The 25768-nt window shown below is 43.2% G+C and overlaps 1 protein-coding gene across 1 annotated transcript in view; it reads right to left on the reverse strand.

Annotated features, from left to right (window-relative positions):
• VWF (von Willebrand factor) overlaps positions 1-25768 on the reverse strand; it is a 175230-nt gene that overhangs the window by 77207 nt on the left and 72255 nt on the right. Inside the window, exons 19-25 of the mRNA XM_085873069.1 lie at positions 24309-24412; positions 23762-23900; positions 21600-21734; positions 19599-19745; positions 10903-11043; positions 4740-4838; positions 711-867 (exon numbers count right to left, since the gene is read on the reverse strand). Of these exons, the coding sequence (XP_085729195.1) occupies positions 711-867; positions 4740-4838; positions 10903-11043; positions 19599-19745; positions 21600-21734; positions 23762-23900; positions 24309-24412 (922 nt within the window). The remainder of the gene's footprint in view (positions 1-710; positions 868-4739; positions 4839-10902; positions 11044-19598; positions 19746-21599; positions 21735-23761; positions 23901-24308; positions 24413-25768) is intronic.

Genomic DNA, 25768 nt, shown 5'->3' on the forward strand with positions numbered 1-25768 from the left:
TGTGTGTGTGTGTGTGTGTGTGTGTGTGTGTGTGTGTGTGTGTGTGTGTGTGTGTGTGTGTGTGTGTGTGCCATTGCTGTATGCATTTAGCAGACACTTTAAGTATGTTGAAGCCTCCTTATATTACTAAGCTGAGAACTGCAAACAACTTAAATCTCATTGTTCATGATGAGATATAGGTGTGGACAACGGTCCTGGTGAAGCAAAGCAAGTGTGGCTCAGACATCGAAAGTCATGTCGTCCACTGGCTCGTACACATCAAAAACATTATTTGCAAGTTTGACTGTTGGTATTAAAACATTTCGATGAAATAATGTTTTCTTCTTCAAGAAATCCACTGTTTTCTTCTGTAAAGGCACAACTAAGGCAATTAAAGTCAAAGCAATCTTGCTGGCCTTAACCCTACCACCATCAAAGCAGCAATAAAAGTCCATGATATCTCAAGTAAATCAAGCCTGGAAATTATTTCACATGAAATCCCCAATGTGACCTGCAGTGATAACCAACTCTGGGTTCTTCATCAAATTTATGACTCCAACCATCACACCAACAATGTCAGCTTATAACTGTTGACTTGCATCGAGACATTAATGCATTCTTTTCTCCCCACAATGTTCACAAACCATCAGCAATATCCACTGTTCTATCAACTAAAGAGGAAACCCCGTCGTAGAAAGTTCAAATTGGGGAGCTTCAGGAATCAAACTCACGGCAGAAGGTCTGTGTGCGCCATTGCACAGGAATGCCAGCCTGGGCACACGCATGGGCATAGGCCGCGACGGAGTCGCACACGCATGTGCACTCTCCCACCGCCTCACACCCACACGCTTCGCTGATGCACGCCTCATAATGTTCCTCCATAGGGACCTGGAGGATGACTTGGATTAACCAATTTCCGAACTTCATCTTGAAATGGTTACATTTGTTTTAAACTTGGAAATTGATTTGTGTGTTAAAATTCTTAGTACTCTTTAATGTCCCAGTCATTCATGTAAACCTACAATAGAATGAAGCATTCAGGTTCTCCTACTTTATCCATATTGTTAAGTCGGCAGACACGTCCATGATACTCAAAATAGATTGAACAAAATGATTCCTCGTGTACTAACTGCTGATATCGTGATGCTGTCAGTGCAGGTCGAGTTCAGCAAGAGGATACAAAGTATTTCCCCAGTGAACATGAAGCTATTATATATTTGGGCTAAATTGGTCAACACACTGGAACCCTCACTGATTATGCAGTGAGTGGAGGATATGAATACACACATATATATATATATAGGAACACCGAACAAGCTCCTCCCACCTCGACTATTGGGAGGTGATGACGCATCAGTAGAGAACGTCCAATCAGAATATATATATATATATATATATATATATATATATATATATATATATATATATATATATATATATATATATATATATATATATCTTCTTCTTTCGGCTGCTCCCGTTAGGGGTCGCCACAGTGGATCATCCATTATGATCCGCATAATAATTTGGCATAGGTTTTACACCGGATGCCGTTCCTGACGCAACCCTGGTCGCCTCTTACGACATAGGGATAATATATATATATATACTTTTTAAATGCAAAATTATGTAAACAATGTAGGGATAGTCACTATAAATTATGACATGAAACTATCGTGACATCTCTCTGAATAATGGCTAGTCGCTGTCCATCCATGCATCCATTTGCAACGAGTGTTTGTTGATTGTTTCCATGCATGAACACACACACACACACACACACACACACACACACACACACACACACACACACACACACACACACACACACACACACACACACACAATTAAATTAGTGTTGGTGGTTAGTGTGAACCCAAATTGAGAGAGATGCACAGTATCATTTGGAGGTACAGTGCAACCATTATTCAAAGAAAGATGTAGGGATGGTTGCACATGATAATTTATTGAGACCATCCCCACCTTGTTTGCATAGATCTCTCCATCGGTGTACATTCTAAAATGTTTTTTCACTTCCTGATTCTGTACTTTTTGGAAATATCTTTACTTGCTGCAGAATTTAAATTTTGATTGAACGATGGAATATCTTGTCTGGAGCGTGGAAACACTTTGCATCAAATTGCTCTACGATTATATAATGGGAGGCATTAATAATATACAGCAGAATGTATGATAATTATTATATTGTGGTGTCAATATGTGTTAAATCTTATCAGTTGTTCAACAATGTTCTACAGGAGGACTTGGACTTCAACGACAGTTTTTGGGTCATTGTAAAACATAAGTAGTTCAGCATAACCCTAGGACCATCTTCACATTTAGTACAACATACAATTATAATACCTTCTCGCTTGCAAATTGGCTGGCTAAACTGTGGGCCTGCCCCCACCAAGCTGATCGATGTGTGTTGTCCCGCTCACCCCTCTTGGCTCTTCATTGCCCTATGTGCAAGGATACAGCTCTGCCTACTTTGGGGAATCCTTGTAAGTTGCGAAAATTTTGAGTTGTCTTGGACATTGTAAAACTCATCATTTCCAATGGAATCTGGGGTGGACAATGGTCCTGGACTCCTGGTGAAGTGTAAATAGTGTGCAGCTATTACTTGTTTATTACTAAATCACCGGGTCAATCTAGTTACATTTTTGGTTGGATGCATCATTTTTATTTAAAACATACATTGTTAAGGCAATGGCTTAAGGGATGCAAGGGGAATAATGTATAATAGTTATTTCAAAGTACATGTTCCTTGTTCAGCATAGATATATGTGATAAGTCTATAACAGCTTGGTCAGGCCAGGTATCAGAGCATGCACCAGAGCATCGCATCACTGCGTCCACCTTCCACCGGTACTCCTGGGGCCTCCGTCTGGCCATCCTCCAGGCAGATGCCTGGCACATCTCCATCTACTTGAGATGCTGATCAACCTGCTACAACCATGAGGCACGTGGTCAGCCCAATGGCCTCCTCCAGTCGTGAGGCTCCTTCACTGAGAGAATCTATTGAGCAGCATCAGCATCAGGAAAACAAGGCACATGTCCATACAGTCGCAGCTAATGCTCACAGACTATACAGGTAACAAATCTCATCTGAGTCTCAGCAACCGCTCATGGGACACAAAGTCTGACCAATGATAGCAAAGGATTCTCCGAAGACACCTGGCACCGAAGGAGTTGAGTCTCCATCTCAGATCCTTGGTCAGAGTCCAAGTCTCACATCTGTCGAGCAAGACTGGCAGCACCAATAACTTGAAGACTCAGACCTTCATCCTCCTGCATAGGTACTGACAGCACCACACCCCATGATCCAGTGAATCAATGACTCTCCAGGCCCAACCCAGATGTCTATTGATCTCTGGCTCAACATGTTGAGAAGAGAATATCACTGCTAAGGTAAGTGAATCTCTCCGTGACCTCAACATCCTCACCACAAACAGTTACAGACAAGATAGCAGCATCTAAGATGTCAATGAAAGCCTGGATCTTTTTTTTTTTTACCAAAGAAACCCGTAATCCCAATGGCTCCAACTCCTCATTCCACACCTCGAGGGCCCCCAAAAGGATATCCGGCGCCTCTGCAGAGATGACAGCATCATCTGTGAAATCAAGGTCAGAGATCTTGACATTCTCAAACTATGCACTGCGGCATGACTTCTCCAACATCCTCCCATAATCCAATCCATACAGGTGCTGATACATGTGTGGCCCAGTACACACCCCTGAAGAACTCCAGTCACAATTGGAAATAAGTCAGTTATGGAACTTCCACATCTCACAGCACTCTCAGTGCCAGACTATAGTTCAGACATCAGATTAATCAGTTTTAGTCGCACCCCAGGAAGACCAAGAATCTGACAGAGGGTTCCCGATTCACTGAATCAAATGCTTTGCAGAGATCAACATAGGCTGCGAGCAGCCCCTGCCAAAACTCTTGTCTGCCTTCGGTGAGGACCCAAAGAGCAAGGATAAGGTCAATCGTTGACCTCTTTGGTGTAAAGCCCGACTGCTCTTGGCGTTGGTGCTCAAGCAGATGGTGGTGAACCCTATCAAGAATTATCCGAGCAAAGGCCTTGCCCAGCACTGAGAGCAGCGTCACCCCTCGGTAGTTGCTACAGTCCTAGCGATCACCCTTCCCTTTCCAGAGATGGACAATGAGGCCCCTCTTCCAGTCAGTTTGGATGATGGCTATATTCCAAACAGAGCACAGAAGTGCATGAAGTGACACGAGTACAACATTTCCACCAGCCTTGAGAAGTTCAGCAAGGATGCTACAAATCCCAGGAGGACACTGCAACATCTCATCCCCTACCTTGGTTCTTGGAGACCCTGCGGCCATAACGATATATACTGTATATCATTCAGCATTTTATTGGCAAAAGTGAGAGCATTCGAAGAGACAAAATGCTTCAGAAATATAGAAAGCAAAAAGCATAATGCAAACTCTTTCTCTATCGAGCGCAGCCTGTGGCTGCTGGTTGCATCATTGGTTGGGACACGGCTATGCCACTGATGCAGTGTCCCCCTTACCAGTGCACTGGTACTCATTTTGCCGACCTCGGAAGGATGACAGGCTGAGTCAACCTCCTGGTGTATTAATTCAGCAGTCTAACAGGGCTTGAACTCAGGACCCTAGGATCCCAAGCCACCACCCGAACAACTAAGCCAACACCAGCCTTGTAATGCAAACTGATGAACAAAGAGACAATGTGGTAACTCCTGATAATGTGGTGTGGTACACTAACCCATTTGAAGCAGTTATGGAAGATGTCACTCCGGATAATAGCACAAGCAGCTTCTGCTTTGCGTAGCTTTGTACTCTGTCCCTGGCACGGTCTGGATTGCTTGGAGAGAAGTGAGGCATCAACTTGTTAGAAGTTACACATTATAAATCTAGGTTTCCTTCTGAAAAGTCAATACAATTGTAGTACTCGTATTCATTCTGACTTTGTAAAACCAATCGGGTGTGCATCCATCCTGAGGTTGTTTCGATGCCTTTTGAGAATTTTTTGCAAGCAAGGTAGTTCGTTCACAAGACGCCTCCATTTGGCTTCGTTATTGAACAAGACTTACAAATCAAAATATACCATTGATTGAACAACTTTTAAAAAAAAGTCTTTTACGTTTGTATCTACGCATAACCGAGCTATCACAAGGTGAATGAAACCCAAAAAGGTGACAGTAACCTTTTAAGCCTGGCTAGTATTGTGAATTATCCTCACCAATTATCAGCTGACCATTCACCTCCATTTCTTCATCCTCCTATTCTCTCATTTGTGGAACTGACTCTCCGTGTTTGTTGTCTCATAGCCATTCCTCCAATCCTTCAAGAGTGCTGCCCATTCTCACATCATGCTTTCTCCTATTATATACCCAACCTTGCTCTCTTCAACACATGCTGAACCCGCACCTCTCCACCCCACCCTTTCCTTTCTGCCACTCATCCACCAAAACGTGCCCAGTGCTCTAGGACCACATTACACACCCCAGGAGCAGGTGGGATCATGTCCGCAAAGCACATCCGGGGAACATCCCCGCTACCTCTTCATCTTCACTGATGCACGTGGGAATCCCGTCCGTGGGGCCTGTCTGGCCTCAGGAAGAAGTTGCCCAGTGCCCCAGGAACATGTCGTTGTCTCCTTGTTCCCCTTTAATCCTCTATGATTCTGTTAAGCTGTTGTTTTCTGTTATTTAGCTCCTCCATGAGCTTAGATTTCTTTATGTAATAATGCCTTGGTCTTTTTTTCCCTGTCATTCACATCATGCAACTCCTTGTTGACGATTATTTTGAATAGCTAGAACTAACCTTTGCACCAAACCCATCTTGAAAAAAATGAAGTTTCCATATCCTCTCCATCTTAAAAAAAATAACCAAACACGTGCTTATTGTCGATGCAATTTATTTGCGACATCATGTTTCAAACCTCTGACAGAGATAAATGTTGAATAATTACATGTCCATTTCATTGCGATCTCATCACACAATGCTGTGTTGTGGTGAATGTTTTCACATCGGGATCCAATGTGGAAGTAACGACATCAATACCGGTTATTTCCACCTCCAGCAGCGATCACTGCATTGCACCCGTCATCACGTTGACCATGTGAGCATTCAAATCTGAGGCTGAAGAATGGCATTCCATGCCCGAATCAGCTCCTGTTCCGGTTCATCGAGGGTCTGTAGCTTTCTTGGCAAGGTTTGAACACAACAATCAATGATATCCTAGAGATGTTCAATTGGATTTAAATATGGCGAGATGGCAGGCCTGGGTGTGACGACTGCAAGGTCCAAGGAGTGCGTGTGTTGCAGTACTTTGGGTAGTTTGAAACTGATTGAATTGATGGGTCATACAAATGTTATCGGTCCTGATTGGGAGTAATTATCCTGGTACATCCAATTCTTGGCACATCTCATGTTGATCAAATGGATGGGTAACATCTTCTGAGATCATAAACAATTCCTCCCCTCATGTTAGAGCCTTGCAACATGACTAATGGAAGACACTGCTTGAAGGTTACCAATGATTTAATTCCCCTCATTTTCTGACAGTCATGTCATTGTAATGGATTGTCAAAAAAAATGTAATCATTGTGTTATTTGAATGATCCACATGCTGGTGTCTTGGAAAGACTTTCAAATTTGTTCAGAATGCCTCGTGCCACACATTACGTGGAAACTTTCAATCAGGTGTTCTGCACCACCCTCGTGCCAAACAAGCACTTTTTTTTTCCACTTTCCTCGTTCATATCATTGAATGCCTGATCATCATACCTACGAATTGCTGCGTACATTGCAATGCTTATGAACGCCCAGAGACGCCAGCGTTCATGGCTTTATTTTATTATCACACATGCTATAACCTCGAGATTCTCTTTATCTCAGAAGAATTTCAAAATTTAGATTTCTACATTAACTTCAGCAGTATTTCAGACTGCTAAAAAGTGTTCATTTGGCCAATTGGGACATCGCTTGGGCGTCTTCGGGTGCACGGTGTTTATACCACCGATCAGCGAACCGTGATCGCTTGCCAAGCCAGCCGTTCCTGATCAACCATTTCATCGGAGTACTTGCTAAAATGTTTTAGCCACTTGGTGAGCGCTCACCAAGTTGCTTGGTTGTTCATTTAATCTTTGCGTTATTGCTGAAAAAAACGGAATAAAAATTAACTTTCACCCTTTAAAAATCGCGCAAATAAATTATTGAAATATCAGCTGCTTTTTCACATCCTTTTCTCACCTGTGTTGCAAGTCAAGCGACCTGCTTTGTGCTGCTTTAAAAAGCGGAGTCTAACCAGTGTTTTCTGAATCTAATTGATATGAGAAACGGGATTGAATGAGATGCACCTTAATATAAGTGAAGAAGAAGACGAAGGAGGAAGATATTTTCTGCCCAGTTTTATATAGAACACGGCAGTTCAAAAGAAAACATTGTTGTTTGGGCACATTTTATCGCTCCGATAATGCCCTGGTACACTACCTACCCTTCCCTCATGCTTCCTCCCCTCCCATCACGCTGCCTTCCCCTCACTCCATGCTGCCTTCCCCCTCTCCTCGCACTGCCTTCCCCTTCCCCTCACACTGCATTCCCCTCACTCCACGCTGCCTTCCCCTCTCCTCACACTGCCTTCCCTTCCCCTCATGCTTCCTCCCCTCCCATCACACTGCCTTCCCTTCCCCTCATACTTCCTCCCCTCCCATCATGCTGCCTTCCCCTCACTCCATGCTGCCTTCCCCTCTCCTCACACTGCCTTCCCCTTCCCCTCACACTGCATTCGCCTCACTCCATGCTGCCTTCCCCTCTCCTCGCACTGCCTTCCCTTCCCCTCATGCTTCCTCCCCTCCCATCACACTGCCTTCGCTTGCCCTCATGCTTCCTCCCCTCCCCTCACGCTGCCTTCCCCTCACCCCACACTGCCTTCCCCTAATCCCACACTGCCTTCCCTTCCCCTCATGCTTCTTCCCCTCAGCCCACACTGCCTTCCCCTCGCCCCACACTGCCTTCCCTTCCCCTCATGCTTCCTCCCCTCCCCTCACACTGCCTTCCCCTCACCCCACACTGCCTTTCCATCCCCTAATGCTGCCTCCCCTCCCATCAAGCTGCCTCCTCCTTCCCCTCACACTGCCTTCTCCTCACACTGCCTTCCCCTCACTCCACGCTGCCTTCCCTTCCCCTCATGCTTCCTCCTCTCCCATCATGCTGCCTTCGCCTCCCCTCATGCTGCCTTCGCCGCCTCTCACATTGCCTTCCCCTCACCCCATGCTCCCTTCCCTTCCCCTCACGCTGCCTTCCCCTCTCCTCATGCTATCTTTCCCTCCCCTCACACTGCGTTGCCCTCCCCTCACGCTGCCTTTCCCTTCCCTCACACTGCCTTGCCCTCCCCTCACGCTGCCTTGCCCTCCTCTCACGCTGCCTTGCCCTCCCCTCACGCTTCCTTGCCATCCCCTCATGCTGCCTTGCCATCCCCTCATGCTGCCTTGCCCTCCCCTCACGCTGCCTTGCCCTCCCCTCACGCTGCCTTGCCCTCCCCTCATGCTGCCTTGCCCTCCCCTCACGCTGCCTTGCCCTCCCCTCACGCTGCCTTGCCCTCCCCTCACGCTGCCTTGCCCTCTCCTCACGCTGCCTTCCCCTTCCCCTCACGCTGCCTTCCCCTCCCGTCACGCTGCCTTCCCCTCCCGTCACGCTGCCTCCCCCTCCCGTCACGCTGCCTCCCCCTCCCGTCACGCTGCCTCCCCCTCCCGTCACGCTGCCTCCCCTCCCGTCACGCTGCCTCCCCCTCCCGTCACGCTGCCTCCCCTTCCCGTCACGCTGCCTTCCCTTCCCCTCTCACTATCCTCCTCCCAAACCCCCTCCACCACCGTATAACTCTCCAGAGGTCGCAAAGAGGAAGGGGATGGGTGTCAAAGAATGTGTGAATTGCATCAATGAACGCTGTTTTTTTATTTTAACAGTTGTAACTGCTGCTATGATCAATTCCACAATTCGTCTGAGGTTAAGAGATTCTAGAGCTTATTGTATGTGTGGAAATTAAATGAAGGCACGAACACTGATTCGGCTTTTTCCACGATTGGAGGAAAACACCATTCCTTCCCTTCCCATTCCCTCACACTTACCTCCTCTCAAAGCCCCTCCCCCCCCCCCCCACGTACGTCTCTGGGCAGTGTTTAGTGTGAACCATTTGAACGTACTGTTTTAACATACCCAATTTCGTTTAATCCTGTACTAACGCCGACATAATGTGCAGAACACCACCTTCCCCTCCCGACTACACCCCTCTCTCCGGCATCCTCCTCGTTTCCCCACCCCTCCTCGCTCCCCCTCACCCGTCTTAATATTCCCATCAGCGAAGTGAAGAGTTGTATTTGCTAGTGTATTATAAAGCTGGAGTGCCTGTCCATCCATCTGTCCCCAAACTACTCCCTCAGTTTTGAAGGTGGCCCTGCCAAACCTTCTGTGGAATTTTTTTGGGTCACAGCAGATGTCATAAGGTGGGTGGGAGGTTTCATAAGTATCTCAATACAGTTATGATTTTGACTTTCGATCCGTATGAAGCTGCTCCAGATCCGGAAGTAAACACAATCACAGGCTGGGCAGAAATATCCGCTGGTTTGATAACATCACAATACAATTGTGATTTTGAGTTTCCACCCGAACGGTGGAATTATTGTTACCCTCATCGGAGGAGAGGCTATTTCATTTGGGTCTGTTTGTCCATTTTGGCCTGGTTCTTTGTTTGTTTTTGTCCGCACAGAACATGGGTTTTTCTCTTCAACCGCTTCTCGGATTGAGAAAAAAAATTCGCCAGAGGAGCGACTACTCTTGTAGAATGCTTTAATGATAATTATGACATCATAGGTCATGTGGTGTGGCAGCCATGTTGGAAAAAAGGAAAAACTTTGGACCTCCGTATCTCCGAAACTGCACCATGGTTAAAAATTGAAACTTGGAACATGGCAAGTACTCCTCCATGGGGAATAAGAGTGATTTTTTTTAATGATGTCATAGGTGCCTTCATTTTGACGTCATAATTGCAAATATAGAATGCTACATCCGATCAGTATGAACATTTTTTTAGGGTCATCTCAGGATAAATTGGTCTACAGAAAAAAAAAAAAACACATTGATAATGTTATTGTTCATGTGGTTCTTTTTTATGCACAGGAGGAGGCTATTCGGCCCATCATGCCTGCGCCACACCAATACCAGATTTAATAAATCCGTCAATACCCCTTCCCTTCATGTGCAGCCTTTTGGCTGCTACACTGGTACTTATTTTGCCAACCTCGGAAGTATGACAGGCTGAGTCAACCCCCCGGTGTTAATTCAGCAGCCAACGGAGCTTCAACTCAGGACCCTGGGATCCCAAGCCACCACCCTAACCGCTAAGCCAACACCAGGTTCAGCACCCATGTTTTTTTGTTGTTGTTTTTAAAGCTTCAAAATTATTCTCTAAAACGTCTGAACACATTGATGCGAACCTTTACACATAAGGCTGTCTATCCATGAGGAACAAAACGTTCACACATGTTACATCATAGGTCACATGGTTTGGCAGCCATATTGGATTTACCCAAAAACAGAAAAAAATCTTCTTCTCCATAACGACTGGGCAGATCAAGGGGAAACTTCACAAAAATGTTCCCCAAGCCTTGGGGATACTAGAGTATTTACGAATAATTGATAGGCCACATGGTCTGGCAGCTATACTGAATTGAGAAAAAATCATTCTAAAATCCTCTCCTGAACACACGTGTGTGTGCACATGCAACTATGCAAAAACAGTCAGACACACCAGGAGTTTAAATATATGAAATACAACTTTGGAAAACACAACAAAAAGTCTGCTGAAGGTGTGAAAGGAAAACTGAAGAATAAACGTAACGATGTAAACATATCAAATTGATGCTCACCTCGTGGGAATCGGGGCACAACGAATCTGTTTTCCATGAATTGCCAAATATAGACACCTGCACTTCAAGCTCATTGGTGCTCGACGTCAAGTCGTCGTTCTGTTTCCCATTGAAGTTTCCACAAAGACCACAAACCAGAGACTGCCAGAAAAGGGAATGTGAAATGAAAATATATTATTTTTCACTTGTGACTGTCACATTTAACTTGTGTCTTCAAACTAAGTTTCTTTTTGAAAACTTGCAAATACACCCGTTGCTTTGCTGATGGGAATACTAAGGGGGGGGGGGTGGGAGAAAAAATGGGGAGAGAGGGAGGAGGTGGAGGGGAAAAGAGAAAAGAGGGGTGTGGGAGCGAGGGGGGGGGGAGAATGAGGTGGGTTGGGGGAAGGGAAGCGAAGGCAGTGTGAGGTGAGAGGAAGGGAAGGCAGATGGGTAATGGAGCATTAATTACGATTCATACTGTCTCATCAAAATTATTCTGCATAGAATAACAGAGAAGATGGAAACAAAATAATGTGTGTAATCCATTTTCTACCGGTCATACTATAAATACCACCCAGAGACAAACACTGCCCGGACACGTCTGGAGGCAAAACCCGCTAGACACATCCAGAACCAAGCCATCCAGATATGAACACCACCCGGACATGTCCGGAGATAAATACTGCCCAGAGACAAACAGACACGGCCCGGACAGGTCTGGAGACAAACACTGTTTGGCCATAAACAATGCCCAGGCACAAACTCCATCCAGAGACAAACCCAACCCAGACAAAAACACATCGGGAGACAAACACACCACCCGGAGATAAACATCACCCGGAGACAGAGGGAGGGAGAGAGAGAAATGTGTGGGAGGGTGTTGCACTGTATTTGGATGGGACAGAGAGAGAGAGAGAGAGAGAGAGAGAGAGAGAGAGAGAGAGAGAGAGAGAGAGAGAGAGAGACAGAGAGAGACAGAGAGAGACAGAGAGAGACAGAGAGAGAGAGAGAGACAGAGAGAGACAGAGAGAGAGAGACAGAGAGAGAGAGAGAGAGAGAGAGAGAGAGAGAGAGAGAGAGAGAGAGAGAGAGAGAGAGAGAGAGAGAGGTGGGGAGAAGGGAGATAGCAGAGACAATATGTTATGCTTTATGAACAACACACACACACACACACACACACACACACACACACACACACACACACACACACACACACACACACACACACACACACACACACACACACACACACACACACACACACACACACACACTTTATTCGTGCTTGGTCGATATCAGCAATTTTTAGGAAATTGGCAGATTGGAGTCAATGTGATTACTGACTACAGTACATACTCAATACTATATACAACACAAAAACCTTCAGTATTTTCTCTTCTTTTTGGGGAATTTCAAAAAACAAATTAAAAAAACAACGATGCATTTATACAAACATTTCAAGATGTTCACAAACATTATTCTTTATAAACAGCTGCATGTGATGGGTGGAGAAAAAAGTTTGGCTCAGTAATTTAGAAAACAGGTTAATATGGCAAATGGCTCAGAAATAGGGTGTTATCAAATATATTTTGCTTTGAAACTCACAAAGAGAAACCATAAAACCTTTGTGAAGCAAATCAGATAACCAATTGCTTTAGAAATAGTCACAAGAACAAAGGAAATCCTCATAAAATAAGATTTGGGATGAAACTTTGCCACCACAGTACCTGTAACAGGCAAGGCATGTCCACACATGCACGGAGAGTCCGTACAGATCCAAATCTACCCATATGTACCACGTCTGTGTGTGCTGTGTACGTACCTCTACCTGTATAGCAACTACCGACTGTACCACTATCGACTGAAGGGCGCTCGGAAAGTGGCTTTAGCATTCGAGCAAGCACTCCAACGGAACTCCTGGCTTGGCAAGCGATTACAAAATGCCATCGATAAACCCATGCAACGGAAAAACCCAATGTCCGAATTTGACAAATTAACTCTTGTTATCTTGCCAAAACGAAGTTTTTGCAAGATATGTTAGTCAGCTTGTATGTTTTTTTTTATTTTTATTTTTGTTTGTCTGTTATCACGTATCGATCACTCTGCAGAGCACAGTTATCATTGGAAATTTTTGTAACTTCGCATATCAGAGTCCTATAGAGGTCCCTTTCAGCGCATAAAATTTTGAAGGTCAAAGGTCAAGGTCACTTTGTTTCAAATCGGGGGAGTCGACGAAACCCTTATTTTTTGAGTAATTTTGATCGGATCGTCTTCAAACTTCATGGGAATATAGTTCATGGTCTGGTGCTCAGCTGATTAATTTTGGTGGCGATCGGCCTTGACCTTCATGGTTAGCGCTGGAGGTCGAAAGTTTTTGCTCCCAAGGTCAAATTTTGAAATCTTAGATACCATATCGAGTAATACCTCATATGAAAGCGCTTGATAAGTGCTGATCTGTTAAAAGTTTGACATGACGAAAAAACGGATTTTTCATGAAAATTTTATTTCCTCAGTTCTCATCAAAATCTCTTGATATTTCATGTACAACGGTCCTGGAGAGATACCATTAACCGTATGAAAATATAAAGGTCAAGGTCACAAAAAGGTCAAGCATCAAGGTCGACGAAACCCTTATTTTTTGAGTAACTTTAATTGAATAAATAAGTCACTCATGTTCACATTTTGGCAAGATACTGGTCACCCTGGGGGTGACATTGGTTTTTTATAAAAAAAATTTTAGCAGTCTATACTGCTGCTTTGTTCAATTCTGGAGCTTAAATTTTGTAATTCAGCTGAGGTTAAGAGATTCTTGAGGTGATGGCATGTGTGGAAATGAAATAAAGCCATGAATGCTTACGTATCCAGGCATTTATAAGCATTGCAATGTATCCAGCGATTCATAGATATTCATAATATGCGGGAGGAGAGTGAAAAATAAACTTTATCATTTAGAAATCATTGCGGCCTGTTGCAAATCTAGGCATGGTTGAGCAGGCAAAAAACACATGGCAGCCTCAGACCCCAGCAAGGTAACCCAGGATACACCTTAAGACCCACCCACCTGATGGGCGATATTGTTCCAAGCATGCAACACATTCTTCTGATGCATCCCTTTTTTGTGTAGGCAAAAAAAAAAAACCATGAAGTTATGTGTATGAAACAAAAACATACCGACTGCTTATAATTCAAAACACCTCACTACAAAACACACAAAAAAGAGACTTGTAATACCCTCCTCCAGTGGGAGGTTACACTATACAATATACATTTACATGGAAAATTTGCGTCCTCCCCCCCCCCCCAAGTCCTATGGCAAAGATAAAAACACCATCCATCCACCCACTGGGGTCATGCTGATCCTATGTAGTAAGTCTGGTTTGAATCGGCCCACAACTGTAGGAGGAGTAGCATGACAAACACACAAACACTGGTCTGAGAATTATAGTACAGATAAGGGAAGAAAGGGGGAAGTGATTGTGAATTTAACGTTCCATCTTTATTTACTTTTAACATAAACGGGAACAGTAACACAGGCATGATAGGCCAAATGGCCATCTCATGCACCAAAGTTCCCTGTGTATATTTGTATAACAATGTTAAGAACAGGAATAAAAGGGGAGGGGAGAATGGAGAGTTGAGGGTAAGACTGCATGGAGTTGGAAGAGGGAGATTGAGGTTATGGCATGTGCGGAAATGAAATAAAGCCACGAATGCTGGCGTCTCCAGGCATTTATATGCATTGCAATGTATCCAGCAATTCATAGAATGGGGAGGGGAGGACAGAGAATTGGGGATGGAGGTTCATGGAGTTGGACATAAGGAGGACTTGGGGTTGGAAGGGAGATTGATAACTTGGGGTTCAGGGCAGTTGAGGACTTGATGAAGAAAGGGGGAGGGGATGACAGAGTTGGCTTGGGGGAGGGAGGGCAGAGAGAGGACAAAGTTGGGATTGAGGGGGTTGAGGCTTTTGAGGATGTGTTGGGGGGTGGGAGTTGAGGACATTGGGTTGGAATGGGGTTTGAGGATTTGAAAAAAGGGGGAAGGGAGCACAGAGTTTGGGTGTGGTGAGAGGTTGGGTTAAAGACGTGGGATTGTGTGTGGGTGTGGGAGGTGGGGGTGGAAGGTTAGAGACCTGAAGTCACATTTTACATTATGTAGAATTTCCATGGGTCCATGATCGTCCCGTTTTGTCTTTTGGGTACATCAGTTGTTTTAGGTCCTTTAGGTATTTGGGGTTCTCAGTATTTTTGGTCCTCATGGTCTTTTAGGTCCTCGAGGTCTTTTAGATGCCCTGGGTCTTTGGGGTCTTCAGGGTATTTTATGTCTTTTGGAGTTTTCAGGGTCTTTTGTGTCTTCTTGGTCTTCAGGGTCTTTTTGATCTTCTGGGGATTTGGGGTCTTCAGGGTCCTCTGGGCACTTTCGGTTAAGTATTTCAGGTTACAATTGTGGGTGACGTCAGGTCAGCTGTCCATCCAATGGGTGAAGAGCGGATCTACATATATACATCATCACGTACACTTGCTCCATCACATATAGATGATTGCCATATCAAAAACTTCCCTATAGGGTGGGAGGGAAGGTGGGATTTGCAGAAGCCTGATAGAAAAAAAAAAAAAAAAAAAAAAAAACTTCGACCCTAAACAACATTGGTATCAACATCAATAAACTTACCTTGCTTCGCTGAAGAGATCATATGAATTATGTATGACTTGTACAAATAAAACTACTGCACTGGACTGCATCATGTTAGGGTTAAAGAAAATTAACTAAATTCACAGCTTTGTTTAATAAGGGGCCACCTATTTTCGTGTCCATGATTGAGTGTTTGAGCTTTTGCACCAGCAGTAGATACACGAAGGTTGTAGTTTGGAGGGAGTTAGCGGGGTGGTGTGCATGCAAATAACAAGAATAATCCACTCGATTAAGGATATATAGTATCGATCTACAATGGCGAATGACTTCAACCATTGGTTTTATCATTTGGGGATTGACAAAGCAAAGATATTGATTTTGGTGTTTTGTTTTTTTTTGTATACAATGTCGAGGCTCGTATGAGAGCTAGCACACAGAACCGACAACAAGGGGAGCAGGAGATAAGAGAGGCGGGAGAGAGAAGGACAAAACAGTGGGGGAACAGAGACATTAGGAGATCGGTGGAAGGAAGAGAGATGGGGCCGGGTACACGGGGTAAACAAGATGGACACAAAAGTTTGCCCTCTGTTGGAGCAAAATAGATGAAGGGCGAACATCTGAAGGATCAGTTTTGCTTTTCTCCCCATCGTGGTTAGCAGACATTTGCCTCAAGAACTCTCAGTTGATGAACCCAAATTGTTAACAGGACTAGATGAACCCAATTGTACACATTGTTTGCCTGTTTGTCGCCTACAGGTCACAATTTTAAACCGATCTTCACGAAACTTCACCACCTGGTAGAGTTTATCATAAGGGAGAAGCCTATTGTTTTTTGAGGTCAAAAGGTCAACATAGGCCAAAGGTCAACAACTAAGGTGGTATTTCTAAAATCTTCAATTTTCATCCGATTGACTTGAAATTTGAAGAGGATTTATATTTCTGGTCACTGAATTCAACTAGCCAATTATTTTGAAGGTCCACTTCATTCAAAAGGTCAACATAGGCCGAATTGCTAAAAATTGTCAATTTTTATCCAATTCACTTGAAATTTAAAAAGGAGTTGTATATTTTGTCATTGAATTCAACCACCAATTATTTTTGAGGTCAAATTTGTTGTATGGATTTTGCAAGTGTCGTGCTCTGCACGGTCTTCTTCAAGTTTGTTTGTTGGCCTGTGTACAGGATATCTCAAAAAGTTTTTGACGGATCGAGATGAAATTTTGTGGACAGGTTCAGTGTGTGACAAGGACGAACTGAATAAATTTTAGTGAAGATCCGGTTCCAGATCCGACTACCACAATTTTTTAAGTGATTCTTCGCCATTAAGCGAAAAGGCCAAAAACAATATATAGCATGATATCTCAAAAAGTTGTGGATGTATTTGGATGAAACTTGGTGGACATGTTGGGTGTGTGACAAGTTATTTCAATTTTGGTGCAGATCCGGATCCGGATCCGGATCCAAATCTGATAATTTTGTTAAAGTGATTCTTCACCATTGATAAATCGGGCTAAACCAATATAATTATCACACGGTATCTCAAAAGAGTTGTGGACTGATTCGGATGAAACTTGGTGGACATGTTGAGAGTGTTGCAAGGACGAATTGATCCGATTTTGGTGAAATTTCTGGTTATGGAATTTATTTAATTTATCAAGTTATTCTTCACCATTGAGAGATCGGGCCAAGAATGATATGTAGCATGATATTTCAAAAATGTAATGTGCCAGATATGTTCTTGTGGGTCAGGCATTGTTTGGTGGAGGTATGCGCTCTCCCGAGTGCCCTTCGAGTTTTACTTGTGTTGGAATTGGATTTTTCAGAAAAGTGGTGAAATGTTGTTGTTGTTGTTGTTGCTGTTTTTTTAAGTACAGAATTGGTTGCCATTCATATCCCAAGAAGGCCATTCACATGAAACATGTGAATTACCTGGTCAATTTGTTGATAGTATAAAAGCTGCTGCACAGACAGCAATCATATTGTTACGGTTCTACGAACCGTACGCAAACAACATACAGGTGTCCCAAGTCAGTTATGCTGTTAAGTATATGTGTAGAGAGAACCCCTCCTTGTGTGTAGGGGGAAATTGAAAGGGTGCGTTGCGATGTTTTTTTAGTTTGGGTAATAAATCTTTATATCCCATCCTCCATTGCGATCCACGGTACCCGAGCGCTTGCAGCCTTCGGTACACTGGCAACAACATACCACGGTCCACCTGTTGTCTCTGGAGGCTCGTTTTTCCGAGAGTGAAACTTCGCTGTTGCAGTTCCTATTCGGCTTTTCCAAACGCTCCAACTCTTTCTCGACGAGTCCACACGTGTGGAGTGGGCGAGCCTCGCCGGTGCCTGGCCGAGGCCCCGCCCAGAAAGGGCGGACCCATGGAGGCCCTGTCCAATCAGGGCAGACAGTGATGTCAGTTTTGTCCAAGGCCCTGCCCCGCTGAGGGAAGTCTATAAACCACGACACCATCCTCAGTCTTGAGTTCTTTGGGACTCGTTCGTTCTGTGCTTGGAGGCGGGAGTTGGTTGGAAAATGAAGGGGTTACCGCTGCTTGGCTCCGCTCACGTCTCCCCCCGACGGCCCGACGGCTGGTCCCGGCCCACTCGAGCTCTTCCATGGACCCAAACTCCACACGGGCGGCTGTGGACCTGACTGCACGACTGTTGGCTGGTGCCGCACCACGGAGCATTCCTTTCCCCGAGACTCAGGTACTGAAAAGAACTGCGACCTCAGCCCGCCTACCTCCCTGGCTGCAAAAGTCCTTTGCCTTCAACTGGGTTCATTTTGTCCGAGTGTGTGTCTGAGTGTGTGGTGCCAGTTTAATAAGTAGAAACTGTATAAGTGTTTTCGATCAGTGTAAATCTTGCCTGTGTATTCCTGCGCAAGTCTGCTCTGTGTCTGCTTTATAAGTTGCTGTAAATTGTCACCCTACATCTTCCTTATTCCCCCTGCATAACACCCCAATAAACCTGTTTCTGTGCCACATAAATTTCTTCATTTATTATAAATAAATTAGTGTAGAAATGTTCCCAGTTCGTTTTCGTATTTTCCTTCATTGGTCCAGTTCATGGTTCGGATCTGAGTTTGAGCCGGGTCTTTGTTCCCGTTAATCTGCTCGTCCTAGCCGGCATGGCTTTGGCAGTTCCGCTCGACTGCACCCGAACCGGAGTTGGTAGTCGGTAGTTGGAACTCTACCGCAGTCGGTAGAGTGACCGGGTTCGAGCAAGACGCGCTGAGGGCATGGTTCCCCGGTAAACGACACCGCGTGGTTAATTAGGTAAATTGGTTCTAGACAAAAGGACCCTACGCTACGCGGTGGGGGTATTGGCATCCACGGTCGGCTAAGCGACCCGCCGCGTCACGGAATTATCCGAGAGGGACGGCCTACAATTCCGGGAGTCTGGTGGGAGACGACGTAACTCCCCCCACCTGGCGGTCGTTCTCGCTACCGTACCTCCGGCCCACAACAATATTATACCATAGCAAGCAGCGTAACCTTGTGTCAAGGAACCTCGAAGAAGACCAGATCACCAGGTTCCTGCAGTCTCGGCAGGAATTTAGAATATGTTTAGGATGCAGGTGATCACTCTCCTACTCTTCACAAATTAAGTATATACTGTAGGATCTTTAATGTCCACAAAGTAATGCAGGCACACAGGACACCCAGTTTATCGTCTATCCGTAGGAGAGCACACAAATATACGCCTTGCCCTGCCTGTGAAACACCAGGATGACCGTTTATAGCTGGGTCAGGATTCAATCTAAGGATGGACAGCCCAAAGGCGAGTGTGTGCATGCATCCAGGCTCTCCTGCCAACCTTATTTTAACTATAGAGTAGCTACACAACAGTGCAACAGTATTTAGTGCAAGATATAACACTTGATAGCATTAAATTTGTGCGTATTGCACTCTTTATAATAATGTATTTTTCTTGAAGCTAACCTCATCGGGCTGACACACGTTAGGCCATTTATCGGAGTTACTGTGATTGTGAAGGAGTCATGATCATACATTCATTGAGATTAAGGAGACAGGTATGATTATTATGATTAAGGTATGAAAGGAGACAGAACAAACTTACCCGATAATGCGGTGACAGTTTGACTACGACTCTCGTCCCTTTATCCCACAGGATAGACAGGCCGCCACTGGTGGCCATAATGTAGTAACTGCCTGAGGAGATCAGGTTGATGTCTGCTCCAGAAACACTTTTTTTCCTGATCTGTGGCTGTGGTAAGAAAACATGAGAAACATAAAAATGATAACAGACATGATGATGAGTAGAAATATGACTTCCTAGGGATTGACAACAATGTACCGATCAAGAAACAATCCAACCTAAACAACAGCAGCACAGGCATAATAATAATAATAATAATAATAATAATAATAATAATAATAATAATAATAATAATAATAACTTGAAGAAATGCCAGTTAATTGAATTACAAAGACAGAAGCTCGTGTATGTATAGAATCTTCTCTCTCAGAGCTCAGACCCTCCCCAACAACCTCAGGAAGTAGAATAAATAACTAGTCTTGCTGGTGAAGTAGAGTATCGATATGTATCAGCGGATAGGTAGAACTATAGATGAAATCAACAGAACCTTAATTGAGGTATTTTAACTGCCATGGGAGGCAAGGAGAAGCTGACGTTTCGGGTGTTAACGCATCATTGAAGCAAAAGCTTTTCTGTTGCTCTGACGAAAGGTCAATGCCTGAAATGTTAGCTTCCCCTCCTTCCCGTGGTGGTTATAAAACCTCAATAAACTCCAGGAAGTATGCAGTCTTTCAGTCACCTCCTCCTAATTACACTTCCAAAAACCTCAACTTTTTTTTTATTCCTCGCTTCTCCCTTTTGTGGAACCACTTTACAGAGGTGGTGTTATCCCTGTCAGATTTCAAGCAGATGGTGCACCATCACCTCATGTCATCCCCCATCCTGACCCATGATATTTACTGGTATTACCACCATTAACCCTTCCTAACCCAATCATCTTTCTTGCTGGTTTCAGTGTTTCCTTCACTCCCCTTTTTTCCTGTTCATTCACTCCTTTGCTTATTGCGTCAAAGATTTGCCCCACTACCCTTGCGTCAGTTTGCATCCTCCATTATGGTGCTCATCCATGAGCCCAGATCTTGTAGAGGAAAAAAACTGGTATTTAGGCAACAGACAAAGTTGTTGCTTGTATAACTAGAATGACACTCAGTGGAGCACATCGTTTCACCTCGCACGTTCATTCTGAACAAAAATACCATCGTTAACCGAACACACTATTTTAGCCCACTGCTATTATGGCCCATATATCCGTATGATCCATGCACCCTATTGTGTCACATACATTGCCATTATCCGTAGCTTTTTTGATTGTTAGGATATTTAATGGCCACATTTGTGTGCATTAAGGCTAAATTGCATTAATGAAGATGAATATGAAAAAAAGTTCCAACTATATTCCCCATGTTAGTCGATTGTATGTATGAAGTTTCGCATTGATCTGTTAAGCTGTTCTGGAGAAGATTTTTTTTGTTTTAATGTCTTTATTTTCAATCCGATCTGGATGCGAGTACATGTGGCGGATGACATCATAAATATATTTCTTCACTCACCATAGATGATATCAAATATTTCAGACAATGATTTTGATTCAACCAATTATGGCTGGTATCTCACTTCACCGGTGATGTCATCATTATCGTTGATGACATATGCCAAGTTTCAATTTTTTTCATTGAGCGGTTTCAGAAATTATGTCCAAATTTTTCCCTTTATTCCAGTATGGTTGCCTTACCATGTGACCTACAATGTCCGAGTTATCAATCAAATATTCTCCATATATTTAAAGTTTTTCATCATTCGGGCAAGCGGTTGCAGAGAAAAAATATTTTAAGCGAAAATATGTAGATGTAGACACACAGACAAACAGACAGCAGCATTGAAATAGTCTCGCAACCCCTTCGGGGTGACATTAGCTATTAGTAATTTCTGTAGGAACTGTCCCCCTGCACGTTTCAATAGCATCTTCAATGGGAAGTGAAAGGGTTTTTAAGATAAAAATGAGAAAATAATAAAACAACCTACTCTGCCATTTGTAAACTCCACTTCAGTTCCACGGTAGTAAACGTAGAGGTTTTTGGTGCAATGGGCCATGTGACTCTCGCAGTAAACGCTCTCCATTACAATGCGGAATGTCCCACTTGCTGTCCCACAAAAGTCCTACATGAGAAAAAATTGAAAACGTTTTCAACTTACAGGAAATAAATATTAATACATGGAAAATACGAGAAAACAAAAATGTAATATAAAACGTTGCAAATAAAATAAACAAACCCTCGAGTTATAACATGGTCTAAGTTTGAGAAGAACAGGATTTGCATGCAGATTCTTGTTATGGATCTTAGTGATTGAGGACTCAAATAATGAAAGAATTTGGAAAATCAATCTAAAGGATGGGATTTTTTTTGTGGATGCAGGCTCATTACTCAAATGGGTTTGCAGAGTAGTCGAGGGTCCTCATTGTAATATGTCTCTTTCACAAACTGCATCTAAGCCGGAAGTTGTATTTCAACAGTAATATATATGACCACCGGCTACTGCTGGCAGAAGGGACACTCATTTTAATGTCCATCGGAGGGATGACACACTTTGATGTGTCACCCTGCATGTGAAATATTAAGGATGACTGTTTATAGATGTGCTAAGATTCTGACCCAGACGAGACAGCACAAAGGCAGATGCTACATCCAGGATATACATTATATATATTATCATTATTTTTATTATTATAAACTTGTCTGAAGGAAAAAGGTGCATCTAACCAAAAAAGTAACTACATCTACTCTGGTAATCTAGTCATAAACAAGCAAGAGCTGGTTCGGTCCCCGGCAACGTTCTACGCACTTCCCAGCGAGCTTCCTCAGGACAATAGATACCGACAATAATGGTAGATTTTGGAGACATAGCATGTCAAGAGCCGAGGGGGTCGTCTATCTGGGGAGACTGTGAATATACCTTCACAATACAGTATATACCTCTGATACGAATTGCAAAAACTGGATGGTGCAAACAGCTGGACAAAGTGAGCAAAAAGAACAACGCTTGATCCCCTACACAACAAGTGTACAACAACCAAAGGAAACTCCACCAATTACATGACCCACGCGTCACCATGTCCAACCCGTATGCGAATCCAGCCATGTCCATGCGCCAGAAACCCGAAAACAAGAACGAATGTACACACACTTACTCCCATACGAACAATATCAGATCACGAGTAAATCATAAAAAAGCAGAGCAGACCATCGATGATGAAATTGGCGTTTGTTCATTAAGGTTTAGCAAAATCAAACGACAACAACGTCGATTCTGCACCATCACAAATCTCCACGCTTTCAACTTAAAGCAGAGTTGAAAGATGTTAAAAAGTTCCATCAGGAATAACATAATATCAAATTTTGAGTGAAGAAAATCTTCTGTTTTGACCCCTGTGACCCTCATTCCCGACCCCCAGGACATGATCCAGGGATCAAATAAATAAAAAATAAAAAAATTAAAATCCTTACATATTTCTTGCATTCCCCAATGTTGATTGCATGTACAAAGTTTCATTAAAAATGTTTTAAAATGTGCCCATAATTGGATTTTTCAGTGTTTGACCTTTTGACACCCCCCTCCCCACCACACACACATACACACACACACACACACACACACACACACACACACACGGTCCCAGGGGGTGGAGCCAACAATGATACTGCACTCACACCTTTTAGCCATGACGTGGTGATCATATGTATCAAGTTTGGTGAATTTCTGCACAACCGTTTTTGAGGAGATAGCATGACAGATGGACAAACGGACACGGGCAGACAGATAAAGAGACGGAGCTGATTGAAATATCCCTAACACTCCAAAATTGACCTCTCACACTGGCATGTGACTGGAAACGAATTGTCATCTGAGGAATAAAAATGGACATGTGCCTCGCCTTGGGGCCTTTTGGCCTGAGGAGGCTCACTGGGTAGTGGGTGAAACCTTGCCTGAGACCAGATTTACTCTTGCTTGTTTATTACTAGATTGGCAGAGTATGTATATATATATATATATATATATATATATATATATATATATATATATATATATATATATATATATATATATATATATATATATATATATCACACTTGAGAAATTGTGAATGAAAGGGTAAAGTTATTAACTTTTATTAAATTCAGCATTACCTGGGCAAGAACATATCTGCAGCCTCCTCCAAAGGTGTAATGAGAACCATCAAATGTAAGGAAATTCGTGGCACCAAGGGTGAGACAACTTCTTGGACATTGAATGTCTGTACAGCTCCACTTCCTGGCTTTACACACACTGCAAAATTCAGGAAATATTAGTTAGGAGAAGGCTCATCATCATCATGATATCATGTGCAGCACATGGCTGCTAGTTTACATCATGACATGTCGCTTTTAGGTTGGGGAAGAAATTTGTAATGTATTCAGAATGAGGGCAATAACTCATCAACTTTTCACGCAAGCCGGCGTGGGATCTTTAAGAACCACCAACTACTGCTACCAGAAGGGGCAACCAGTTTAAGATCCATCTGAGGGACAGCACACACTTTGATGAATCACTCTGCCTGTAAATCACGACGATGACAGTTTATCGCTGTCAAGATTCAAACCCAGGCGAGACAGCGCAAAGCCAGGTATGTACATTTATGCTATCTTACCAGTACTTTGATAAGGATAGAAGAAAATATAAAATAATTATTTTTACCAGGTATTGCAATCCACCACAATTTTCTTGCCAGGCTCATAGGCCTTTCCGTGATGGTAACAAGGACAGGTCTCTGGACGTACACACTCGTCTTCCAACTTCACCTGTAAATAAATATGCTGCATGTAAAGGGAGTAGGCTTGGGAATTCAGCCTTATTGTTTACATTTTTTTTTCTTCAATGTGCAAATGAAAAACAAGAAAAAGAAAGAGAAGAATCGATATCCCATGTATTATAGTTGTACTGTGTGAGTTTAAAACCCAACAATGTAGTACATATTGATCAGAAGTATACCATTTCGTTAGCGAGAATAAATCCTTGTTTGAAAGAGTTCCTTATTAATTGCAGGAATCCTTCGGATTTCAGCAATTATGTTGGTCGGTTGTGTGTGTCATCCTGTGTGTCTGTCTGTCTGTTGGGTCGCTGAAATAGGTGACCCTTATTGTCAGTAATTCTGTCTGTTTGTTTGGATGTTTGTTACTTGGCGAAACCTTCGATTTTGTCAAGTATTTTGGTCTGTTCCATTTGTTGGTTTGTATGTTTGTTTGTTTGTCTGGTCGTCTACAGCCCAAACAGCTGGACCAGTCGTTCTTAAATTTTTACACCTGATAGGCAATCCACCTGAGACGGCCCGCGTCCAAACCCCGTCTTAATCGGACTAAACGTCGCGACATGACGTCACACAACGTGAAAACACATTTTTGGACATAACTCAGTGACCGGAAGTCGCTTGATGCCAAATTAAACTTCATTCAAACATCTAAATGATTACTAAATGCATCTTATTACAAATTACGCATAGTTTTCGCAAGCGTATGACGTCAAAGTTTTGCCTATTGACATCATTTTAAAAAAATATATATTTACGCTCTTGTGCAGCCGAAACTACTGAAGCAATCGTTCTCAAATTTTAACACGTGATAGGCAATCTTGCTGAAATAGTCTGGGATCAAATCACGTCATAATCGCACTTAACGTCACGACGTTACGTCAGAAAAGGTGAAAACAAGCTTTTGAACATAACTCAGTTACCGGAAGTCGTAACGACTTCGTGTTGACGCCAAATTAAACTTCAATGGAATATCTAAATGTTTTAAAATGCATGTTAGTACAAATTATGCACAGTTTTCGCAAGCATATGATGTGAAAGTTTTTAGCTATTGGCGTGATTTAAAAAAAATTCAATTCGTTCTACAGGTCACAATTCTTAACCGATTTGGATGAAATTTTAACAGCTGATAGAAATCCACAGTACAAAAGGATATGTGACTTTGGTGATGTTCAATATCAGGATCTGGATTCTGCATCACTTTATATTATCACCCATTATAAACCAATGGGTAATTTTGTGAATTACACATGGCTATTTCTCAAACACTTTTGCACTTATTATATTGAAACTTATACTGTCTATTTATGCATGTAATATTAACATGTGTACAAAGTTTGATCGAAATTGA

Source organism: Eptatretus burgeri, chromosome 3, assembly GCF_056783735.1.
Source record: "Eptatretus burgeri isolate ZD-2024b chromosome 3, Ebu_testis_v1, whole genome shotgun sequence".
NCBI classification, from domain to species: domain Eukaryota; kingdom Metazoa; phylum Chordata; class Myxini; order Myxiniformes; family Myxinidae; genus Eptatretus; species Eptatretus burgeri.